At 40.0% G+C, this 22,280-nt stretch overlaps 1 protein-coding gene and 2 long non-coding RNA genes across 4 annotated transcripts; 2 read left to right on the forward strand and 1 right to left on the reverse strand.

Moving 5' to 3' along the window:
• Window positions 1-381: 381 nt before the first annotated feature.
• Window positions 382-5,672, forward strand: LOC146553824 (uncharacterized). Its single transcript, XR_014889434.1, has 2 exons — window positions 382-490; window positions 2,888-5,672. It is a non-coding gene; the product is annotated as an uncharacterized LOC146553824 (long non-coding RNA).
• LOC146553825 (uncharacterized) lies at window positions 706-15,863 on the reverse strand. Its single transcript, XR_014889435.1, has 5 exons — window positions 15,743-15,863; window positions 10,701-10,858; window positions 8,906-10,293; window positions 7,896-7,982; window positions 706-4,238 (listed from the first exon to the last, which is right to left on the reverse strand). It is a non-coding gene; the product is annotated as an uncharacterized LOC146553825 (long non-coding RNA).
• On the forward strand, window positions 9,002-22,123 carry LOC146553826 (ceramide synthase 2-like). 2 transcript variants are annotated; one of them, XM_085253993.1, is made up of 13 exons: window positions 9,002-9,140; window positions 9,794-9,967; window positions 10,723-10,840; window positions 12,162-12,280; window positions 12,483-12,540; window positions 14,901-14,951; window positions 15,909-16,001; window positions 16,438-16,566; window positions 17,133-17,242; window positions 17,359-17,512; window positions 17,791-17,899; window positions 21,409-21,511; window positions 21,966-22,123. In XM_085253993.1, exons 2-13 carry the CDS (start codon window positions 9,801-9,803, stop codon window positions 22,036-22,038), a joined length of 1,284 nt encoding a protein of 427 aa, XP_085110119.1. In that variant the 5' UTR covers window positions 9,002-9,140; window positions 9,794-9,800; the 3' UTR covers window positions 22,039-22,123. The 2 variants fall into 2 exon arrangements, with proteins under 2 accessions (XP_085110119.1, XP_085110118.1); XM_085253992.1 differs by having other exon boundaries at window positions 9,037-9,169.
• The last annotated feature ends 157 nt before the right edge of the window (window positions 22,124-22,280 follow it).

A 22,280-nucleotide genomic window follows, 5' to 3' on the forward strand; every position in this document is an offset into this window, starting at 1 on the left:
TTGCTGTCAGCTGTCTAACACAAGTCTTCTCTGTGCAGCTGCTTTTATTTGCATGGCATGGAGCATTAAGGTAATTCGATCATTTAAATTTCAAGGAAAACAACAACAGAACAGGCGTTTGTTCCATAATGGCTGTGTGGCTATCAGGATCCCTGACTGTCCCCACGTCATGCACTCCTCTTATATAATTCAAAAGCCACATGTTGTGATTTACTCATCCAAACGAAAACAGTGTGTGTGTGTGTGTGTGTGTGTGTGTGTGTGTGTGTGCATGGCACAAGGGCAGTTGTTGGTGGGCGGAGAGGGAGGGAGGTGGGGCGGATCCGTGAAACTGAGGAGACCTTAAAGCCCTCAGAGGAAGCAGAGTTCAGTTTTGAATCTGTGCGTGCAGCGTGAGTGAGCACAGAGCTGTCCAAGGTGCTGAAGGGCTACTGCTGCATCATCATCATCATCATCACCATCATTATTATTACACAGTCCTCACCTCAAGGTAAGTTCTAATCTCTTCTGATCGTCCTCCAGTTTGTGTTTCATGACAATGGTGACTGTGCTTGCTTCGTTAAACGTTTGTTTGTAGGAGTTATTGTGGTCCTGCATGTCTAACTTTTTAAATGGCAACGTCTGCGAGCTGTCAGAAACAGTAGCAGGTGTGATTTGTGAGTTCTTGTGTAACTTTATGACACCCTTTAAAACATGTTCAATCCTCTCTGTGCTACTTCTATCAATAATGTTTTAAAGGAACTATTAAGAGCGGGGCACCTTAACACCTCACATGTGATACAAAGATACAAACCATAATCCAGGCGATTTTCATCTTGTGATATATTCTACAAAAACATATATAGAAATATATTTATGAAGGTAGTTAATTCTTTCACTTCTCAACAGTCCTGGAAAATTAGAGCTTTTTAAACCACTGCAATGTTCATCTTACGTCTTTGATTTTGAAAATCTGTGAAGTGTTTAAAAGTTACAGCGTAGTAAGAAGTTTTAAAAGAAGTTACAATCAAAAAATCCTTCACTGAAATTCAGTTAAAACTTCTAATTTCACTCTGTTTTAAATTTTTAAATTCATTTAAATAATTTGTGTTTTAATATCCATTAAAAATTGTTACCTTTTAATGGAGAACAAAAAAATAATTGCATAAGAGGCCGAAGATGTTTTAGGGCTTTAATCATCTTGATGACACCAAACACAAGTTTAACAGCAACGTGCTCATTGTTGGGTGGAGATTGCTTCCCCTTTTCACAGTCTGACAGTCCAACTTTAAGGATTTACTTTAGTTTTCAGACAATATCCGTTTCATTTGTAGAAGTCCTTGACATTTTCAAAGCTGCTGTCATAATCCAGAGCCCTAAATTGGAGGTATTACAGGTATTAAAGGCACGAGGAATGCCATATGTCACTCAGTGTGTCGTCAGATTTCACTGGCACAGCTGCTTAGTGCTTTCATCAATCTCTTCTTTTTTTTTTTTGCTTTATTGCTTAAAAAAAAAAAAAAAAAGCTTAAGATTTTATTACAAATCTGGAGCCCTGAACTGTCCACACCAGGCTTTCATTTTGCTGTTTTGCGTAAATCAGATGGTCAGGCAATAAAGTGTGATTTATGTGCTGTTTAGGAACCAAAGCAGGTCTCGCTATGAAGATCAGTGATCCATGAAATTGATGTGGCTTATTCTTTTATATTCTTTAAAGCTTTTGTGTTTGCTTTGATTCTCAGGGAAAATGAATTTTCACCTGTGCTCTTGGATCTGTTGCTGTTTGTTTGTCATTATGACCTTGGCTAATCTGCAGAGCTGTGGAATGACCTAAAAACATAAAACATGACTTCTCTGGTCACATCTTTGAAACCCCAGACCTGCGACAGACCCACATATATGATAATCAGTGCTTTGTCTCACGCCTTGATTTAAATAAAGGTGGGGAAAGGATGCAAAGTGCTGAGTGATTCCTACCTCATGCATTTAGGAAACTGGTAAAGCTGTGCTCCAGAGAGCCATAACTTTGGTTGTGTTGCATAACTACTGGTTAAAGTGTATTTTGTCAGGGCAACTGCTCAAAAGGATTTAAGAGAAAGCAAATCTTTAACTTTTAAATCCAGTTAATCTTCTTTTGTGTTTACAGCCAGCTGCTAAAAATCAATCGAATCCTTAAAAAAATGGAAACGGTGAGAAACTGCTATCCCTGTTTTCATTATCAGCCTTTTTTCAAAGTGATTTCTGTCCTGCCGTGTAAACGTTATGTCCGCTCTATTGACTGCCGAGCCCGTCCTGCCTAATTAGCCTCTTTTCTTCTTCTTCTACACATGGCTATTCCGTGCTGTCCAGACCTGATGCAACCACAGGCCATTTGATAATTGATACTGAGGCAGGCACTTTCTTTCATTGTGTCCAAAGGTCCCCTATTAAACCTTCACTATGCCCTTAAGTCCCATCATTGGGTGAGCAAGAGTGCTATCAGCGTGTCTTTGTGAGGATCTGCAGGGTCTTAAGGAGGAAGAGGAAACCTCCTGGAATAGAATCTGCTGATGGGGGAATTCACCTATCGCAGGAAAATGTCTCTCCATTAAAGAAGCTGTGCAGGGTGTATCCATGCAAGAGTGCAACAACTCCCTAAGGGTTTTCTCCATATTTCTTTTTCTTTCCCCTCATCAGTGCCTGATTTATTTATCTTCTACTAAGCTATATCTGAATTCAGGAGAGATTGTTTTTCTCACACAATTTTTTTTGTGCTTGCAGGAAAACCCCCAAAATATTCACTTGGTGCCCAGAAACAAACAAATAAAATTTAACCCTGGTCGAATCCTGAATCAGTGGGTTTTCTCTACATCTAGGAAGTGCATACTGGAAATTTACTGAGTTTTTATTGCTTCTTTTTTCCTTTTAGGTATCCTGATGACTGAAACCCCAAATGAAAAAGCTCCTCGTGACTCCGGATGAAGAAATAGACACAAAAATACAAGCTTTGCTCAGTAACCAGGCTGACACAGTCAAAACAATTTGAATGCAAAATAATTCTGTGAAGCAGCACGACACACATCATTTCCAGCCAGCAGGCACTTTGATTGATCCATGGGACATCTTCAGTCACTCAGCTGAGATTTATACTCACTTTGTAATTACAATAAAGGCTTCCAGAGAGCTGCTATTGGATGACAGTTAAAATATTGACCAATAACGGAGGATTACACAGAATAAATAAATCAGGGACCTCTACTTTTGTATTGTTTAGATCTCTTGAGAACAAATGAGTGCTATATAGGGATCATGCCAACACCAGCCAGTTCAGTCTAATTTGCCATGCTGAGCATGCCCCAGCTTGCCACACCATTTACCAGAGGACTGATTAATTTGCACTGCTAATTTGTGCTATGTTATTTCTGTTGCCCTGCGGCTTGTGGAAAACACTGCATTTGAGCTCAGTTAGCTATTAGCTGCCAGATTTCACTACGTGAGCTTCCTCCATGTTTAGAAACCACGAACATTAACAAAGACGGCTATGTGGAGCAGTGCCACTCCTCAGAGCTTCTGACTGCAAAGAAACAGTCATTTAGTTAAGCGATTTCAAACTCCAAAAACATTCCCTCACTTCCAAGATGAGCAACACAAACTACTGGCTCATGGACTATGATGTTTCTTCTCCAGCTCCGCCCGGGTATCCCCGGGGCCCCACCGTGCTGCAGCCCGTGCCGGGTCACCCAGAACAAGGATCAGCCCTGTGTTTTGTTGGCCTCCTCGTGCTGCTGCTGCTCTTCCTCGTGGTTCGTTGTGTCCGCATCATTTTAGATCCTTACAGCAGCATGCCATCGTCATCGTGGACGGACCACAAGGAAGGTCTCGACAGAGCACAGTTTGATTACGCCATTGTGTAACAGCGGAAGCGGCTAGGGATGAGAGAAATATCCAGTGAAAAGCTCGGTTCCTGGTGTAAAAGGAAGCTCTCAGTCCTTATTGCATAACAATATGAAAGCACTGAACAGAAACTGTATGAGGGCAAAATGCAGCACAGCAGAGAGAACAAGCAGAAACACCAGAAGCCCAGTTTCCATTTTACTTTACAGACATTAAGTGTGTGTGTGTGTTATGTACAGTGCTTTCAGTGACAGACGCTGCAGGAAGAGAAGGATCCATATCTCCGCATTTCTTCATGACTCGTGCTCATCATGTCATTTTATAATTCTATAATGTTTTTTTTTTCTTTTACAAATTCCAGAAAGCAGATCTCCGCAGGAGATGTCCTGATCAAATAAGAGAGAAACTAAATGAGTTTAGGATAGACATGGAAATCATTTAGACACAACTGCACTCACTTGCAAGAGCTTTAGAAAAAAGGAGCATATGCTTTCTATGATTATTAGGTAAAAGGCTGGATTAGTTTAATTGAAAAGATCAGGAAAGAAGGTCTGAGTTTGCTTGAAACTGTAAACTTGATTTTTTTCTAAATCAGCTTTGACTCATGCTGGACATTTGGTGGCTTTTGTGCCACCACTCTGATGACCCTCAGGTAAAGTTCTTGACCAGTTAACCAAAGCACCTGTTTTTAAAGATGTAATTTAGATTTCCTTCTGAAATTGAGCTTTAGCTTCTATTTATATCTTTTTCTTTTCAAATTCACTTTGTCCTAAATTCAATGTCTATAAAAGCTACATTTATAATGAATAAACATCACAAAATTTTCTTCGGGGTTTTGCTGTTTCACGTCACCATCCCTTTAAAAGGCTTATGAGGCTCACAGCTCTGATTGAATGTGTGTCATATAAAGTTCTGATTATGAAATGCAAGTGCACCAATGTCCTCCCGCTAATCCTTTTTGGCTTTAGGCCCCATCCAGTGAAACACCAGCCAAATCTGTTCAACAGTACCTGTAAAAATAGATCTATTTCATACTAATACTGCTCCTTTGGCCTCTTGTTTTATATTGTTTCTGTCCGTGTTATACTGTAAAGCCCTTTGAAACGTGGCTCTGAAAGACTTTATAAATAATGGCTAGTATTGATATTTCACTGATTTTTCTGTTTCCATAATGATTAGTGGAAATGAAAGTGGAATTCATTTTTTAAAATGAAATAAAAGCTTTCGTCTTGCCCTGCTTTTAGAAACACTAATTCATTTACAGATCTGCAAACTGCACTTAACTACATGCACACAAATCCATGTCAGCTACTAACTCATACACATGAACCTTTCCTGTGCAAAGGCTGTCCTTGTTGCTGTGCTAAAATCGATAGCAGGAAGATTTAGTGCGAGGGACATCAATCGAATAATCAGTTAGGGGCTTGCAAAGAGATACACAGAGTAGGGTGGAACCTAATTGTACCAGATGAACCTCCAAATGAAATGTTTTTGCAGTGGCGTTCTTTCTAAGTTTCTAAACAAACCACTTTTTAGCTGCTTGCACAGTAACGTAGCTCTGACATGTATGACAGGAGATGTAGTTCAGTTTAAAACTCTTACTTTGAAATGATCAAAATGACATCATCACTCCGTAGAAACACTGTATGCTCACATGTCTAATACAGCTCTCCATCCTGCTAACATAATTAACAACCAGTCAAATACACATGCGCATATCTTTATATGTCATGTTCTTCTTATGCAACAGCTAGAAACTGATCATGTAATGTGTATAAAATTTTAAATAAACTGCCTTCCTGTACTGTGGCTATAACAAAGAGTTTTAGGACATTCAATGTGTGATTCGGTTACAGGGAGACGGCTGGACTTGTGATGAAAATTAATAGTATTCCTTCCCATGGATTAAAAAGACTCCATTTCAGTTGAGGTGGAATCATTTTTAAAATTACTTCCTGAAGGCAATGCCATTAATTTCCCAGAGGTTTCCTTTTACTTCCAACTTTCCCCTTCCTGTCAGATTTTCTGCTTCAGTTTCTGACCTCTCCTGGTTACTTGGAGAACAACAATCTATGTTCAAACAGCTTTGCAGCACCAAGGAAGCACACAAACAAACACACACACACATTTTGGATAAAATGGAAAATAAGAAACGTATAACTTTCAGAAACACCACATGGTCATCTACAATCCTTTATTCAGAAGGATAAAATATAGACTCTCTCTGTGGACTTCATTTTGCCTGTGCTCTCTTCAAAGAATATAGAAAATCTGTATAGTACTGTATAGATAAAAAGCAGCACTGATCTAGGGTTTGTCTGCCTCTGGTCCACCACTTTGAGTGAGCATTAGATGAACTGCTGACAACCAGGGTGTCTAGAGGATTAATCCTAATGACTACTGTGATCCCCAGGGAGGCACAGTGGAGTGCTGGTTAGCACTGTTGCATCACAGCGACAAGGTCCTGGGTTTGAAACTATAGGATAGCTGGGGCCTTTTGCTGTGGAGTTTGTATGTCCTCTCTGGGCACTCTGGCTTCCTCCCAGCATGTTAGGTTAACTGGTGACCTGTCAAGGGTCTACCTTGCCTCTTGTTCTATGACATTTCAATTCATCGGCAGCCATCACCTCAGAGCACTTTATATTGTAAGGTGAAGAACCTACAATACAACAATGGGAACTGCTGGAGTCGTCATAAAATTTGGTCCCGTGTCTTTTGGAGAGTGAAAAAGTTGGAAACATTGGAAACATATTAAAATAAGATGCTACTGCATATATGATCTCGTCCAGTGCTTTTAGCTTTTAGTTCAAAGTACCACTGAGCCAAATCCAGAGAACAGAGCTGAGATGTACAGCTGGAATCTCCCTGAACTGAACTGCTCACAGCAATTTATTAGTCAATATAGCTGCCTTAATTACTCAGTGGGGAACTTGTTAGAGATTTAGCACAAAGAGTGCAGTCAGACTTCTCTAACCTGACCAAAACAGTCCAGTGCAGTCCAACAGATGGTTGGAAACACTGTATAACAACCCCGACCTCATTAGTGTCGAACTGAGCTCGACAGATTTTGCTTCACTGAGTTCTGACAATTTACTTCCTTGCCAACACAAAAAAGGCATTCAGTTCCCTTCACCCTCCCGCAGACTGTCTGCAGAAAAACACATGTGCACATGCACACAAACATGCAAATACGTCTGGATCACACACACAAAACATTGCCTCAAATCTGGCTCAGGTGATATGACTGACTCTCATTTTAATATATTTCACGTCTGACCTTTTAACAGCTGTCCTTTTTTCCAGCTCAAGAACATACCAACTAAATGCAGATCAGATCAAACCTTCCTGAATATGCAAACATGAAATACACAGAAAAACACACCTGCGCGTACCAGGATTCCCACTGATTTACATTCATTTCTTTGTTTGACAGTTGACACCTAAAGCTTAACTTTTAAATATTTACATAATGGAAATATTTGAACTCTTAAAAAGGGGGAATTAAGTCTTTGGAGTGCAGCGCCACAAAGAGATATTATTAATATTGCATTAACACGAGTAACACAAGTACACCGGTGTTATACATACACTCATACACTTCAGTGAAGGACAGCCCACACCCAGCCACATGCAAATCATAGTAATTTGTCTGCTGCATAATGTACACAAACTCTCCCCTTACTGCCCGAACACAAGTCATTTAAACACCTTTTACCTGTATGTGACCGAATATTGCACCTATATGCCTGAGGCGTGACACACACAATTCTAGTGTGTCATGCACAAGCTTATTGCCAAACAGCTCCCCAGCTGAGCTGTTTGGCAATAAAGATCTGCACATTTGCATAACAGTGCTGATGTTATCTGCTAATCTTGGGACATGAGGAGTGTTGTCTGCAGTGCTTGAATGTGGAGGAGGACAGTGTGAGGAGGACCACAGTGTGGCTTTGGAAGAAGTGAACCATTTAAAGTTGTCCTGAGTTTTCTTAAGGGTAAAAGTTCAAAAGGTTTGCCTGCCAGCCTGTGCAGAGAGGTGTGCTTACCTTCGAAGCTCGTTGCAATGGGTTTCTGGAGCTGCTTTCCCAGAGAGAGCTGGTGACCCGGGAGAAGTCTGCCATGAGAATAATCTACTAAGGAGTAGAGGGAAATGTAATCAGGCATGTTTCCCATCCATGATATTCAATCAAGGATTTAATCAAACAGTTTTTACAGTAAAACAAAGTGTAATGAAATGGAATAGATCACAGCTTTTGTGCCATGGTTGCCCCAGTTTGTGTTATTCATATAATGGTTATATAGTGGAACATCATGACAGGTTAACAACTATAAGGCCTGATATGTTAAAGACCATGCACACTGAAAATAGGCCTATCCCTGCTTTCCCAGCTAGTAACCACTTATCCTTCTGCTTAAATTGTAGCAAGCAATCAGCAATAGCCTGCCCACCCACTATAACTTAAAAGGTAACCACAGAGCCCACTTCACACTGTGAATCATTCCCCCTGAGCCGGAGACACCCCTGGTGCGTCAGTCCCCCCACAGCTATCAATCATTCAGACAGACAGAGCAGACCGGAAGTCTTCACAATAAAGGTTCACTGCTACATTTTTGAACCTACCACGACCTGACTGTATTTGGCTGTGGGTCAAAAGGTCAAAAAGCATGAGGTGTTAATAAAATATGCTTACATTAATTAAAAATGATATTCAAAATAAATTAATAAATTAATAATAATAATAATAATAATAATAATAATAATAATAAATTTTATTTGAAAGCGTCTTTCAAAACACTCAAGACACTGTAGACAGCAGAATAATAAAAGCGACATAAAAGCAAACAGTTTACACAATCATAAAAGCATAAGACATAAAACAAATTGAAAATAGTAGAGTGAAGAGGTTACGTGCGATAAGCTATTTTGAACAAGTAAGTTTTCAGTTTGGACTTAAAGAGAGAGAAGTGATATTTCTTTATTTACTCTATATTTATACAAATTTATCGGGGGGGACACTAAAACGAAGTAAATAAACTACTAAAAGCTACAACATACTCTTCCGAGGGCTTTTACTTTTGAAGGTTGTCCCACAGCTTCCTTTCCCGCTTCATTTTTTTTAAAACCCCGTCTGACTTAACAACCGTTGCAGATCGATGATGACCGAGCGGCTCGGATCTGCTGTCGTCTTCAGGACACAGGAGCACCACGGCGCATCGTCAGCCACCCAGGGCTCAGCCTGAAATCTCGGTTTAAGCTGGATTTTCTTTCAGATTCCTGCCTCATTAATTCGGTTTGTAATTCACACGGAGGTCCTGGTCGGTAGGTTTCTGCTCTGGATCCCGTTTCTTTCGGCGGTCTCATTGCAGCTTACTGCGTTTATCCATGGAAACAACCAACTGAAGTGCAGTCGGCTATTTCTCTGCACTTTGTTTAAAAGAGATCGTTATTCACCTGACCCGTGCTTTATGGTTGTTAGGATGATTAATTCTGATCTTGTAGGACAGGAATTTTCTTATTGTGGGACATTTTTATTTATTTAAGAGTTATTATTATTGTTGATTTTTGATAACATATTGTAGTTGAGGTGACAGATGTAGGATCATAGGATGCTTAGGATGCACCAACATAGTGCTCTTCTTGTTGTAGCTGCTGTCTCTCTCACGTGACACCTCACCTGCTGTTATACCTGGATGAATTCATATTTGTTTGCGCTCAAGCTTAACTGTGTGGAAACCTCTAATGTGTACTGTACATAATATAATTGGTTTGTGCATTTGTGTCTATGTGTGTGTGTTGTATATTGTATATTATTTGCCCTTCAGATTAGATGCCAAACTTAATTTCACAGTTTGAGTTATATACCTTTAAATGACAGTAAATCTAATCTATTCTTATTTTGTTCTGTCCACCATGTTCTCTTATTCTTCTTCACCTGTGCATCAGAAAAAAAATGGAGATGCTGCCTGATTTATGGAAGGAGGACTACTGGCTTCCTCCTGGTGTGACCTGGAGAGACATGGAACAAATGGGGGACTCCAACCGCCCCAGACCCCTGGACCTTCTCATCGCTCTGCCCCTCGCCCTCGGCTTCGTAGCCCTCCGCTACATGTTTGAAAGGTAGCACACAGGCCTTCTTTGTTTTGAAATGGGTGAGTGAGTGTTTGAGATAGTGAAGGGTCTGTAGCAGAGCACACAAACATTTCACTCCACTGAAGCTGAAACAGCACTTACAAGTCTTTTCGAAAATACAGCAATCATATGAAGTCGTTGTCACCACTGGGGAAAAAAGTAGTCGCACTGCATTTGCTTCCTATAGCCATCCACAGTATCAATAGAGAGGACTTTGTAAGAGGATCCGAGCTGTGGGACAGTGAGCAGGTGTTTTTGTGTTTTTGGTGAGTGGAGCTGGCATTGTTAGCATGGGGGGAGAAAGACTCTGGAAACTAGAGAGGAAGATAAACAGAAATGAAATGAGGGAGAAAATTAGAGATGTTCAAACCTAAATGAAGGTAATTTAACATATTAGCTGTGAGCAAACAAGCAGAAGATGCGTCAAGAGACTCAAATTGCTTGTTAATCATACTTAAGATGTCATGTGATTGTCAAATGATCTCATGTTCCTGGAGTGGAAAAAAATCATGCATGGCTATAATTAACTAATAAAAGCAGGCTTGTTTGCAGGTTTGTAACAATGCTTTAACCTAATGTTTTTTAACTGTTGTGTTGCTAAGTGAGTGGTAATACAATGCATTCATATGTAAGTGCAGTCACACGCTGGTCACCCAGCGCTCTATTTACAGCTAAACAGTGACTGCTACCCCGAGTATCCCCCGTCCTCTTTCTAAGATACCTTTTGTTCTCTCTGCCCTCAGGTTTGTTGCCCCACCCATGGCCAGGTGTCTTGGGGTGAAGAATAGATTTCAAGTGACCGCTGCACCATCGCCGAATCTGGAGTCGTTTTACATCCAGAACAGGAGAGAGCCGACACAGGTGAGCCTGAGGAGGCCTCTGCACACATGCAAACACGTGGCTTAGTCTTTGAATTTGTATTTCTTTAAAGTCAGGTGTTTTTCAAATGATTAAACTGGCGTGTTTTCATTTGAAAGTTAAATTTGTGTGTAAAGGCACTTTGTTTTCCCTTTCCCCCACAGCATTAAACACACAACCCCACAAGGTCATCTTGTGACCTTTCACAGGCTTCTGGCTAAATAGAAATGAGTCCAGCAGACATTTGCTTTTGCTCTAAAGACTGAAGAAATATGGAGGGTCAGCTTAATGACTTATTGGCTGAAAACTGACAAAAAGCCTCATAACTTATAAACGGTGCACGGTGGCACGGTGGTTAGCACTGTTGCCGCACAGCAAGAAGGTCCTGAGTTCAATTCCAACATCAGGCCGGGGTCTTTCTGTGTGGAGTTTGCATGTTCTCCCCGTGTTTGCGTGGGTTCCCTCCGGGTACTCCGGCTTCCTCCCACCGTCCAAAGACATGCAACTTGTGGGGATAGGTTAATTGGATAATCCAAATTGCCACTAGGTGTGAATGTGCGAATGAATGTGAGTGCGAATGGTTGTCTGTCCCTGTGTGTTGGACTGGCGACCTGTCCAGGGTGTACCCTGTCTCTCGCCCTATGACAGCTGGGATGGGCTCCAGCGCCCCCCGCGACTCTGAAAAGGATAAGCGGAAGCGAATGGATGGATGGAACTTAGAAACTATGATTCTTACAAGTGTGGTGTGTTCTTTTAACATATAGACAAAGACTTGAAATAGCAGGTCACATTTGACCTCTGACCCCTGTAGATTGATCTGAAGGTCAACATGTTAATAATGCTATATAGAGCTATTTAAAACTATGCTTCTTTCTGCCATTGTTTCCACTGTAGGCATATAAAGAATGATATGTAAATATCACATTATTTTTTATGACTTTGTTATGTACAATATAGTAACAGGTTATAACTTTTAAAATACTGTTTAGATACATATAGAAAGTTTCTGACTAAGTTTATTTTGTTTTTGGAAAGCAAAATGAACATGTGATCAAGATTATTTAAACAAATTTCACTAAACAATGAAATGAATGCTACATATGTAAACATTAATAAGAAATAATAAAATAAATATACTCAAAAATGATGTCAACTATATTCAAATGGGTTTGAACAGGAGAAATAAATCGAAGCCTGCACGTCGCACTTACTTTTACTGCACTACAAACTTCTTAAAGTACGTTTTAAAAGAACAATACGAACACGTTGCATTCGAGCGTCGCTTGCTCCACCTCAACTCATTCTGTGCTGTTTTTTGTTTCAGAGTGAAATGGAAGGCTTGATGCTGTCGTGCCGCAAAACGCAGAGACAAATAGAGACGTGGTTCAAGCGTCGCAGGAGCCAAGACAAGCCGTCTAAAACCAAGAAGTTTGGTGAAGCTGCGTAAGTATTTCCCCTCCACGCCTCCGTCATTGTCCAGTTACTGATGAGTTCCTTCAATAGAAGATCCTCCACCAGTCTCCACAATGACCGATCCTGGAAAAGCTCGCAAGAACTCTGACACTGTCCAAAGCTTTGGCTGGTTACATTTTTAAAGTGCTTTTTTAAATGGCCAGAGTTTCTCATCTCAGTCGCTGTCTTTCAGTTGGAGGTTCTTCTTCTACCTCACAGCTTTTGTGGCTGGATTGTCCTGCCTGGTTGATGTGAGTGACAACATTTTATAGCAATGACATTTTACTCCTACTATTGATGCTAAAACAATAAGTGAGTGAAAAAAAATCAATTTAACCTTTGTGTTGTCCTGGGGTCATTTTTGTCCCAAAAAGAAATCTTTTGCTATCAAAAGTGTGTTTTTTATTCATTAAATGGTCTGAAAATAAGTGAAGTTATTCAGTACTATGCTATGCATGATTGGAATAAGTTGGAATAAGTAATTTGATTTATTTATGGGGGTTTTATTGGATTTTGTAACACCTGTTGTCCTTGGGGGTCAAAAACGGCCCAAAGTAAAAAGTGTTGCAAAGGGCCATATTTTCATACCATACTGCTTTCAAACATCTTGGATCACTGATGTGTGGGGTCATGCAATGCTCATAACAACAACAACAAAACAGGAAGCACAATGAGGAGGCAGGTGCTCTACATTTAATTCAATTTTAATTACACAGCACCAAATCACAACAACAGTCGCATCAAGGTGCTTCATATTGTAAGGTAGACTCTACAATAATACCTACACAGAAATTATCTCACAAGCCTCCATTGCACTGGAGGCTTGTGAGATAATTTTTTTTACCATGTTGTGGAAAGGAATGACCAGTAAAGAAATGCACATATTGTCCTCTAGTGTAATGAGGAGGAATAATCAATGTTCATGAAGATCCAGGGTTAGAAGATAAAGAAAATATTGCCAATATTTAGATCAAATGCTACCTTTTCTCTGAAAAATCACATCACCCACCTGCAGAAGTGGAAGAAGGCTATGAAGTGAAGGAAAGTGATGAAGAATCTGAAGTATGTTCAAGTAGGTTCTCAGGCATCCAGAATGTGGTAGTCTGAAGAGCTTGGAAAGAAAGTGACTGGGCTTCTTGAAGTTTCTTGAATTTTCAGAATGTGAAACTAAAATAGAAGATGTGTCAGAGGACTACACATCTTCTATTTCAATTATGATGAAGATCAAGCAAGAACGAGGAGTCAGCTGAGACAGGAATATTTGCAGTAATATGAGGAAACATTGATCTGGTCTTCTATCCTTCCCAGTGACAGACGATGCAGGACTCTCTCGTGCGTCACAGAGAAAGACAATCTACCACGGCACATATGCCAGGTCCCATACTGATTACCTAAAATCCTTAGATTGCTTTTCTACGCGAGCGCTGAAAGCATTATACACCATGTATTCTGCTTGTATTATGCTTTTTAACGTTCACATGCCAATGGATGCATCAGAGACCAAGTTGGGGTTCAGTAACGTGTCCAAGGACACCTTGGTAAGAACTCCAGACTAGAGCACACAGAGATTGAACCAACAACCATCCAATTAGCAGATGACCTGCTCTACAGCCAACTCAATGACAAACAAGGAGGGACAACAAGAGAGGAAGAAAAATGGATCAAGAGCAGCTGTAGGCATATGTGGGTGTGTTGATTCTTACTGCCGTGCATCCAGTAGAGTCGCTACGGCCAGTTTATGACATCCAGAGTCTTTTAGGGCAGTTTTCATGCTACCGTGACTGACACAAGATTAATCACAGAATCGCAAAAAGGATATCATTCCTTGATAAAGAAACAATAAATGATCATTGTTCATGACACAAACATGCTCCCATTGGAGGTGTATGGAACAAGTGGGTGTTTCTCCTGCTGTGATGTAAGATCCAGGTACTGATATGACTGTGTGAGCACCAAGTCCCCTTCAGAGGACTCTGTCCATTCCAACAGAACATCCCAAGTAAACCGGGGAACTACGAGATAAAAACATGTGCAGTATGTGATGTCAGGTAATGAGTTGGAATAAAGTTGTATAAAACCTTGAAACACAGAGATGGATGATATTTTATACTTATTGCTTTCAAACCAGATGCGGTCATTTTTGACCCCAGAAGACAACAGATGTGATTATTTGCTGCCAGTGAAAAACTTGAAGTAGTTTAAAAACAGCTTCCTAAATTAACTTTGACATATACCCGTCTGTGATCATCTGTTAAAGAAACCAACTCTGGTTGTGAAACGATAATCACAATAACTGATGATTTAATTTATTTTTTTTACCCAAAAACAAAGACACATTTCATTTAAATGAGGTTTTATCAGACATAAATTTGAAATGGAATAAAGAAATCGTGTCAAAATGTTTGAATTAAGTTTTAATTAAAAGTGGGGGAAAAATCCACTTCATATTAATTAAGTATCAATCAAACCAGATGGAGTCATTTTTGACCCCTGAGGACAACAGGTGTGGAAATCGGGAGGACATTATGAGGGATAATCTGAAAGTTATTTCTGTCCTTTCATATGTTTCCACCTCTTCAGGTTTATTCTAAATTTTTCCCTGTCTGTGCAGAAACCGTGGTTCTGGGACCTCAGGGAATGTTGGAGGCAGTATCCATTTCAGGTGAAAACATTACATACACCACATGACTACTTTGGTAAAACAGAGTGTGCTCCATTAAAATAACCGTTGTGAAAGTCTCATTATTTATGTTGAAAGTGTAACCTGTGTACGGATAGGTAATCCAATTACACCTATTTTACAGAGGAGCTGTAAAACAAGCACAATACAGTAAATTCATGTACGGCATTCAAACTACAGAGAGTTAACCAGGTTATTTATATAGTGCCAGGATGTCAGAAATGAAGTTAAAAAGTTAAATATGTGCATGTGTAACTTTGATTATATTCAGTTACTCAAGATGGGGTTAAATAAATCTAAACAAGCCAAGAATTAGAGGCCCTGATAATTAACGGCTTATTATAAAGAATCACACATTTACCCGGTTACTGATTTGGCTTGGTCGTTAACTTTGGCCATGAAACTGCATTAGTTTGATATTTAACGCATCCTGGTTCTATATTTAGAAAAGTAAAATATTTTATATTCATATTTACTGCTACTAATAATAATAATACGTAATAAATTATGTGTATAAAAAGTCTATGATAAATACATTTACAAGTTTCTAAAAGTAAGCATAATAATCCCTAAAAATGGAAAGTAAAACACATTGTGCCACACATACGAGAATATATATATATATATATATATATATATATATATATATATATATATATATATATATATATATATATATATATATATATATATATATATATATATATATATACATACATATATATATATGTATATATGTATGTATGTATGTATGAAAAAATAAATAAAAATACCGTCATGGCTGAGAATAGTTTCAATCCATCTAATTGTAGTTTATAGGCAAAGAGTGATCCATTTCAAATCCTCCACCTGTGTAGGTGCAGTGCTCCCTACTGTTCTGCCAGTATTTAAAGTCCAGGTATTTTATAAAAAAATCACCTTTATATTTGTCCTCCTCAGCCCATGGAGAGAGCTCACTACTGGTACTACATGCTGGAGCTGGGATTTTATGGCTCTCTGCTCCTTCGGATCTCTGTGGATGTCAAGAGGAAGGTGAGGATGTTACACAACAGGCTGCGTTCAGCCCCGGCGACACGTAGCAAAGTGTTTATTTAAACAGAAGCGCTTGTGCATTGAACGGCCCGTTTTGTTACGCAAGCATTGCATTGAAAGCAGCTGATTCACTGCGTGCGCTGCCCTTTTAGATACGCCAGAGTTTATATACAGATTGCTGCTGACTGAGTTGCATGTTTCACACATTCCACCACAGAGTGCGTTGCCAGATTTCTTCCTGTCTCACGCAGCAGATGCCCTTTACAGAAGTTAGCTGTTGGGATGATGTTGGTCTAACTGTGGTCATATTTCATGTTTCTCTCACTTCACTTCTGCTTTAATGAGAAACCTGACCAGCACATGGTTAATGAGTGACTGTCTTCTGTTGACATCTGATGGTTCTTTTGTTTTGCTCACTGCATGTTTGCCTTTGCAGGATTTTAAGGAACAGGTCGTCCACCACTTGGCTACCATCTTCCTGCTCAGTTTCTCTTATTGTGCCAACTACATTCGCATCGGCACCTTGGTCATGCTGCTCCACGACTCCTCTGACATCCTGCTAGAGGTAACCTGCAGATCCTTTTATTTATGCTCTAAAGGTAAAATAAAGGTCATTTACGGTCATTTTTTTTTTTTACATGTGCAGGAAAAAACATCTTGGGAATCTTTAAAAATATAATATTCACTTTGGCCAGACATCCTACATTAATGTAGAAAATTGAAAGAAATGAGAAAAACTGACTGTACAAACTACAATCAGAAGTTCAAACTGCACTTTAGGCTATTCTTAGAAAATATTTATCTAAGACCTCTGCAGTAGCCTGCAGGAAGCAGAAGGATCCTGTGATTGTGCCATGATAGCTAGCGGTGCTGACTGACCTTTGTTAACCTGTGCAAAAGACACAATTGTGAATAACATCAGGCTTCTAAACCTGAGCTGCTTGATGCTTTTTATTTTTGCACTGAAAATGAGAAAACAGCAGGCGTTCTTAGTGTTCTGCTTGACTTAAAGACTGAGCTGTTTTTCCCCATTCTGAAAACATTTAGTTTGTTATTTTATTATCCATATCTACATAGCACTATTGTTGGGATTTGCTATGTGACTTTATTGCACGGTTATTATTTCTGCAGCCTGCAAAGATGTTCAACTACGGCGCTGGCTGGGGGAGATCGTGTGACACCCTGTTTGTTATGTTCGCTGTGATCTTCCTCGTGACTCGGCTGGTGATTTTTCCCAGCAAGTAAGAGATAATTCTCCTTTTTTTGTCGTTAAATTGCTCGATAACTGTAAAAGAAGTGTGGATGAATTTGAACTCTCTCATCAGCAACTTGACTCTAGCTATTCGATTACTTACAGAATCATTCACACCACCCTGGTACTGTCCATGGAGGTGTTTGAGCCTTTTGCTGGCTACTACTTTTTTAACATCCTGCTGATGGTGCTGCAAGGTCTGCACATCTTCTGGGCCAAGTTGATCTTGCACATGTTCTATAAGTTCCTGAAAGGCAAGGTGAGAAAGAGCAGTGAAGCTATAGTGCGTCACGAGATGTCTCTGACATGTTTTCAATTGTTTTGCAGTTCTAATTCTTACGTGATACCACTTGATGCAAACAAGCAAAGAGTCCAATTAAAAGGACGACAGGGAGCATCCAGAAAACTGAACCTGTCAGCTTTATGTCCTCATTCACAGCCCTGTGGTCACAAGAAAATAAATCAGTGTCACCCACTCATTTGTTTTTGGACCTTCTTCGTAGTTTGTAGTGTGAAACCTTCTGTTTTCTTCCTCAGCTGGAAAAAGATGAACGCAGTGATGAAGAAAGTGAGGTTGAAGAGGAAGAGGAGGAAAAAGGGGGAGAGGAGAACAAGGACCCAGGAGTTGACTGTTACTGGGAGAAAAGTAAAGACTCTCTTAACTCCAAACTGTCTATGCTCACCAACAGCTGTGTCCTTAACAACCTGGCCAACCACAGGTCGTCTGTGGTGGACAGAATGCGTAAAGCTCAGTAGGAACGTTCTCCGTCTGTTGTTTTCCTTTACTAATGTGAACTGGGTGTGTTCAGTCAGAGCGGTGTCTGTGAGTCAGATGATGCTACTGTCCTTCACTTTTAACTGTGAGAAACTGAAGCAGAAAACATTCTCTTTAAAGCCGGTGTCATAAAACAGGTGTCATAGCGCCCTGCTACACACAGGAAGCACAATCCTGAGCCTCAGTAACGCTGTACAATGATCCATAGTGATTCACTGTCTTTAAAGAGGGACGGCAGCCTTCATTTGAAATGTTTTGTGCTTGCTAATGTCCACTGTAGCCTTCACTGCACACGGTTTTCTTTTTATTTATTAGGCTCACGAAGCAAACATTTAAAAGTACAACAGAGATTATTAACACGAACATAAACCAATATCGAAACAAAAGAGCAGGTTGATGTATGTTCATGCGTAGATAGAAGTGCTCTTTAATTACTGTAAAATACTGTTACATTTAAATGCTGAAAATAAAATGATCATTTAGTCTTTCTACCTTTATTTCTTTTTTTGGTTAAAGATTTTGAAAACCACCTCAACCGGCTCCTCATATCGAAAGGAGCCAGTTGAGGTGGTTCGGGCATCTGACAAGGATGCCTCCTGGGCTGGGCGAGGTGTTCCGGGCCTGTCCCACCGGGAGAAACCCCCGGGGCAGACCCAGGACACACTGGAGAGATTATATCACTCGGCTGGCCTGGGAACGCCTTGGTGTTCCCCCTGACGAGCTGGAGGAGGTGGCTGGGGAGAGGAAGGTCTGGGCCTCTTTTCTTGGGCTGCTGCCTCCCTGACCCGGCCCCGGATAAGCGGAAGAAAATGGATGGAGGGATGGATTTTGAAAAATATTTCAGTATGTGATTCTGTAGAATTAAAGTGCTGTGCAAAAGTCTTCAGCCACCCAGGAAGATGGGGTGGAGGTGCAGCCATTTAGTCAAAAGTGTTTACGCAGAAGTGGAAAAAATTCATAGAAGGAAAAAGTTTATTGCTCTAAACCTCTTGAAGGGCATTCAAAGTTCTTCTTTGGATGTTCGCTGCCTTTTGTACTGTTCTCTGTGTAAAAAATCCCACACTGCTCGAATAATGTTGATGCCCGGACTCTGGGGAGGACAGTCCATGATTCATAGTGTTTCATTGTGTGCCAGATGTATTTTTCTTAGATTCTATAAAAGAAATTGGAACAAATTATGTGTTTAAGTAGCAAAAAATACAATTAAAAACTATTTTGTTGGTGAGCTGTGTAGACAACACTAGTTCATCCCAATGATTATAACAAAAAATCAAATCTCATACAGTCACTGATTCATCATTAGGTTAGGTGCCTTTTTAATGCTTTCATGATTTATAGAACAGTAATAAGAGTCTTAAATAAACACAAAAACTTTGAAAGATCTTCAGAAATCTTGGAGAACTGTTTGTGTTATTTTTCCAGGATCACTTTACACAAATAAGTAAGGGTGGCTAACGAGTTCTGCACAGTACTGTAGTCTAAGGAGCGTCTGGACTTCTTTAAGTTGCTTGAACACGTTTCACCTCTCATAAGAAGCTTCTTCAGTTCTAAGGGCAAATGGTGGAGAGTCCCAGATTTAAGCCCTGTGGGAGTGTCCCCCCAAGAGAGACATGGACCCCCTAATGATCCTCTACCTAATTACACAAGCCGAGGTGTGAAGACGGGTGTAGGTCACAATCAGCCAAGGTTTGGGGTGAGCTCATTGTGAAACCCACTTTCGTGTGAGGTCAGATGGCCCAGGATGAGAGTGGGCGTTAAGGTGTCTGGGAAGGGAACTGGATTATAGATGGCCGACAGTTGGTGTCGTAAACCACCGCCTCTGTTCGAAGATGGTCGCTCACAGTGGACAGAGATGTCTTCTTTCAGTCCTCTTTCAAACTCTCCAAAATGTGAACTTTGGCATCCTCGAAAGCGTGACCTTTGTCCTTTAGATGGAGAAGCACCGCCGAGTCTTGTCCTGTGGAGGTGGCTCTTCTATGTTGTGCCATGCATTGTGAAGTGGCTGTTTGGTCTCTCCAATGTAGAGGTCTGGGCATTCCTCGCTGCACTGCACAGCATACACCACATTTTTGAGTTTGTGTTTAGGAATTTTGTCTTTGGGATGAACCAGTTTTTGGCTGAGTGTGTTGCTGGGTCTGAAGTACATTGGGATGCCGTGCTTGGAGAAGACTCCTGAGGTTTTTCCGAGCACCTTAGACTATGATGACCTGGATGACCGAGAACCTTCACAGACACAGTACTGTAGATTAAACAGTGTCACTATCACCGCTGTTGTGCATCGCCATCTGCTGGCAGCTTCTACAACCACACTAAGGAGGTCCACAGACTTGAATTGCAAAAATGTTTAATGACCATAATATCACTTTTATGTGAAACCTCTCTCTCTCGTGAAGGAGTTGTTTTTTTAAAATGCACACATAGTTACAACTGTTCCAGCAGAAGAAGAGACGAAAAGGATTATGGTCTGTGATGGAAGTCTTTCCATGAGCCCTTTGTTTTGGAATAAAATGTCGTAGCTCCTGATGGGTGATTAGAAAGATTCACTCTAGAAGTGATTCAGTTTGTTCACAAGAAAAAGCTCAACTTCTCTCTTTTATTGTTTCTCATGTGGGCTTAATGATGACTCATATTTTATTAATCAATAGTGTTTGCCTTAATTCTTATATTATCAATGCTACTAAGAGCAGGACTTCTTTTCTATTTAGTTTAAATCTATTAGTCTTAAATTAAATATGTAGAATAAAGTTGAAGGAATTTCTGAAAAACAATATTTAACTGGATTAAATCATGAAACTTAATTGTCCTCGCTTTTCTCTCTTCCTCTTTTCTTCTATATTTGTTTTTTTCAATAATTATTTCATTCTTATTGTACCTTTGTGTCATTCATCATAGCAAACACTTGCAGTTAATCTGCGACCTGTTAGTGAGTTTCATCCCAACGTTAGTTACTCCCTCTGTGCAGCAGTGTCAGCAGGACAGATTAAAAACAAAGCACTGGATAAAACTTGTTCACAGCGCTCTGCTCACTGAGTTTCTGAGCGGCTGGTGAACAGAAAGCTTATAAACTTTCTTCTCCTTAACTTCTGAAACGATCATTTTTGTCTGGGAACTCAGTGCACAGTATTACTACATTCATTTTGCTTTATAACTGGATTGGTGTAACTAACAAAGCTCTGTGCATGTAGTAGTACATGCCCACAGTAGCTGTAACCATTAAGTTACTGTCTCACGCTCTTTGCTGGGAAACAGCTTGAGGATGGACTCACCCTGTCAGAATATAACATCCAAAAAGGTGGATTTCACCACGATGGAAGAAAACTGCTGTTTGTTAAATGTTTTAAAGTTGCATTGATGGTTATATACCCATGTCTTTCTCTCAGATTCCAACCCTCACCTTGTCCTACGTCTGAGAGGGGGCATCATTGAGCCATCACTGAAGCAGCTGGCTCAGAAGTACAACTGTGACAGGATAATCTGCCGCAAGTATGTATACAAAACCAGCACACACAAATATTAGCGAGACTGAACTCATTCTCAGAGAGGTGAGGGGATAATTCCCCTAAGATAAGATAAGATGTTTTGAGCGGATTGCTAAAAACTGATTCCACTTGATTTCATCTTTTTGCAGGGTGCATGGGAAAGGTCCGAAGAAGTAAAACCTTTAGTTGCTCCTTATGCACATGAGGTTTTTAGGAAAAAATGCATTATTAGCAAGGCTAAATAATTACTGAGTGGCTGATTAAATAATTTTCCTCTTTCAAAGAACAGTTGTCAGAATCAAATTCAGTGGCAGATTTTAGGTTGACTGGGAGTAAGCTCTCCCAGAGCTTTGATGGCTCCAAGTTGAGTGTTAGCAGATACATATCACAGCCCTCAGTAAAGCAGTGATCTACAGATTCCATCTCACTAATCTAAAGATTTCTGTCATCCGTCTTAGGTGCTATGCTCGTCTGCATCCACGTGCCATCAAGTGTGGACACACCCGCAACATCAGACTGAGGATTCTGTAATCTGATTACACAATCCAGCCGTTAAAAATGCTCCATCAGATTGAATAAAACTCTTAATACTGAAGAAAACCTTTTTTACCTCTTATTTTGAAATGTGTTAAACATCAAAATTGAAGAAAACGTGATCGTAACACATTTTTTGCCATATTTAGATCTTTTCCAAAGTTCAGCTTAATCAGGATGTGAATATGAGCTGAATGATTAAAAGAAAAAAATAGATTATAAAGTTGGCCAGTATATTT

This window comes from Mchenga conophoros, linkage group LG18 (assembly GCF_057382185.1).
Source record: "Mchenga conophoros isolate Kocher_MC1m ecotype Shallow Benthic linkage group LG18, M_conophoros_male_GT1.1, whole genome shotgun sequence".
NCBI classification, from domain to species: domain Eukaryota; kingdom Metazoa; phylum Chordata; class Actinopteri; order Cichliformes; family Cichlidae; genus Mchenga; species Mchenga conophoros.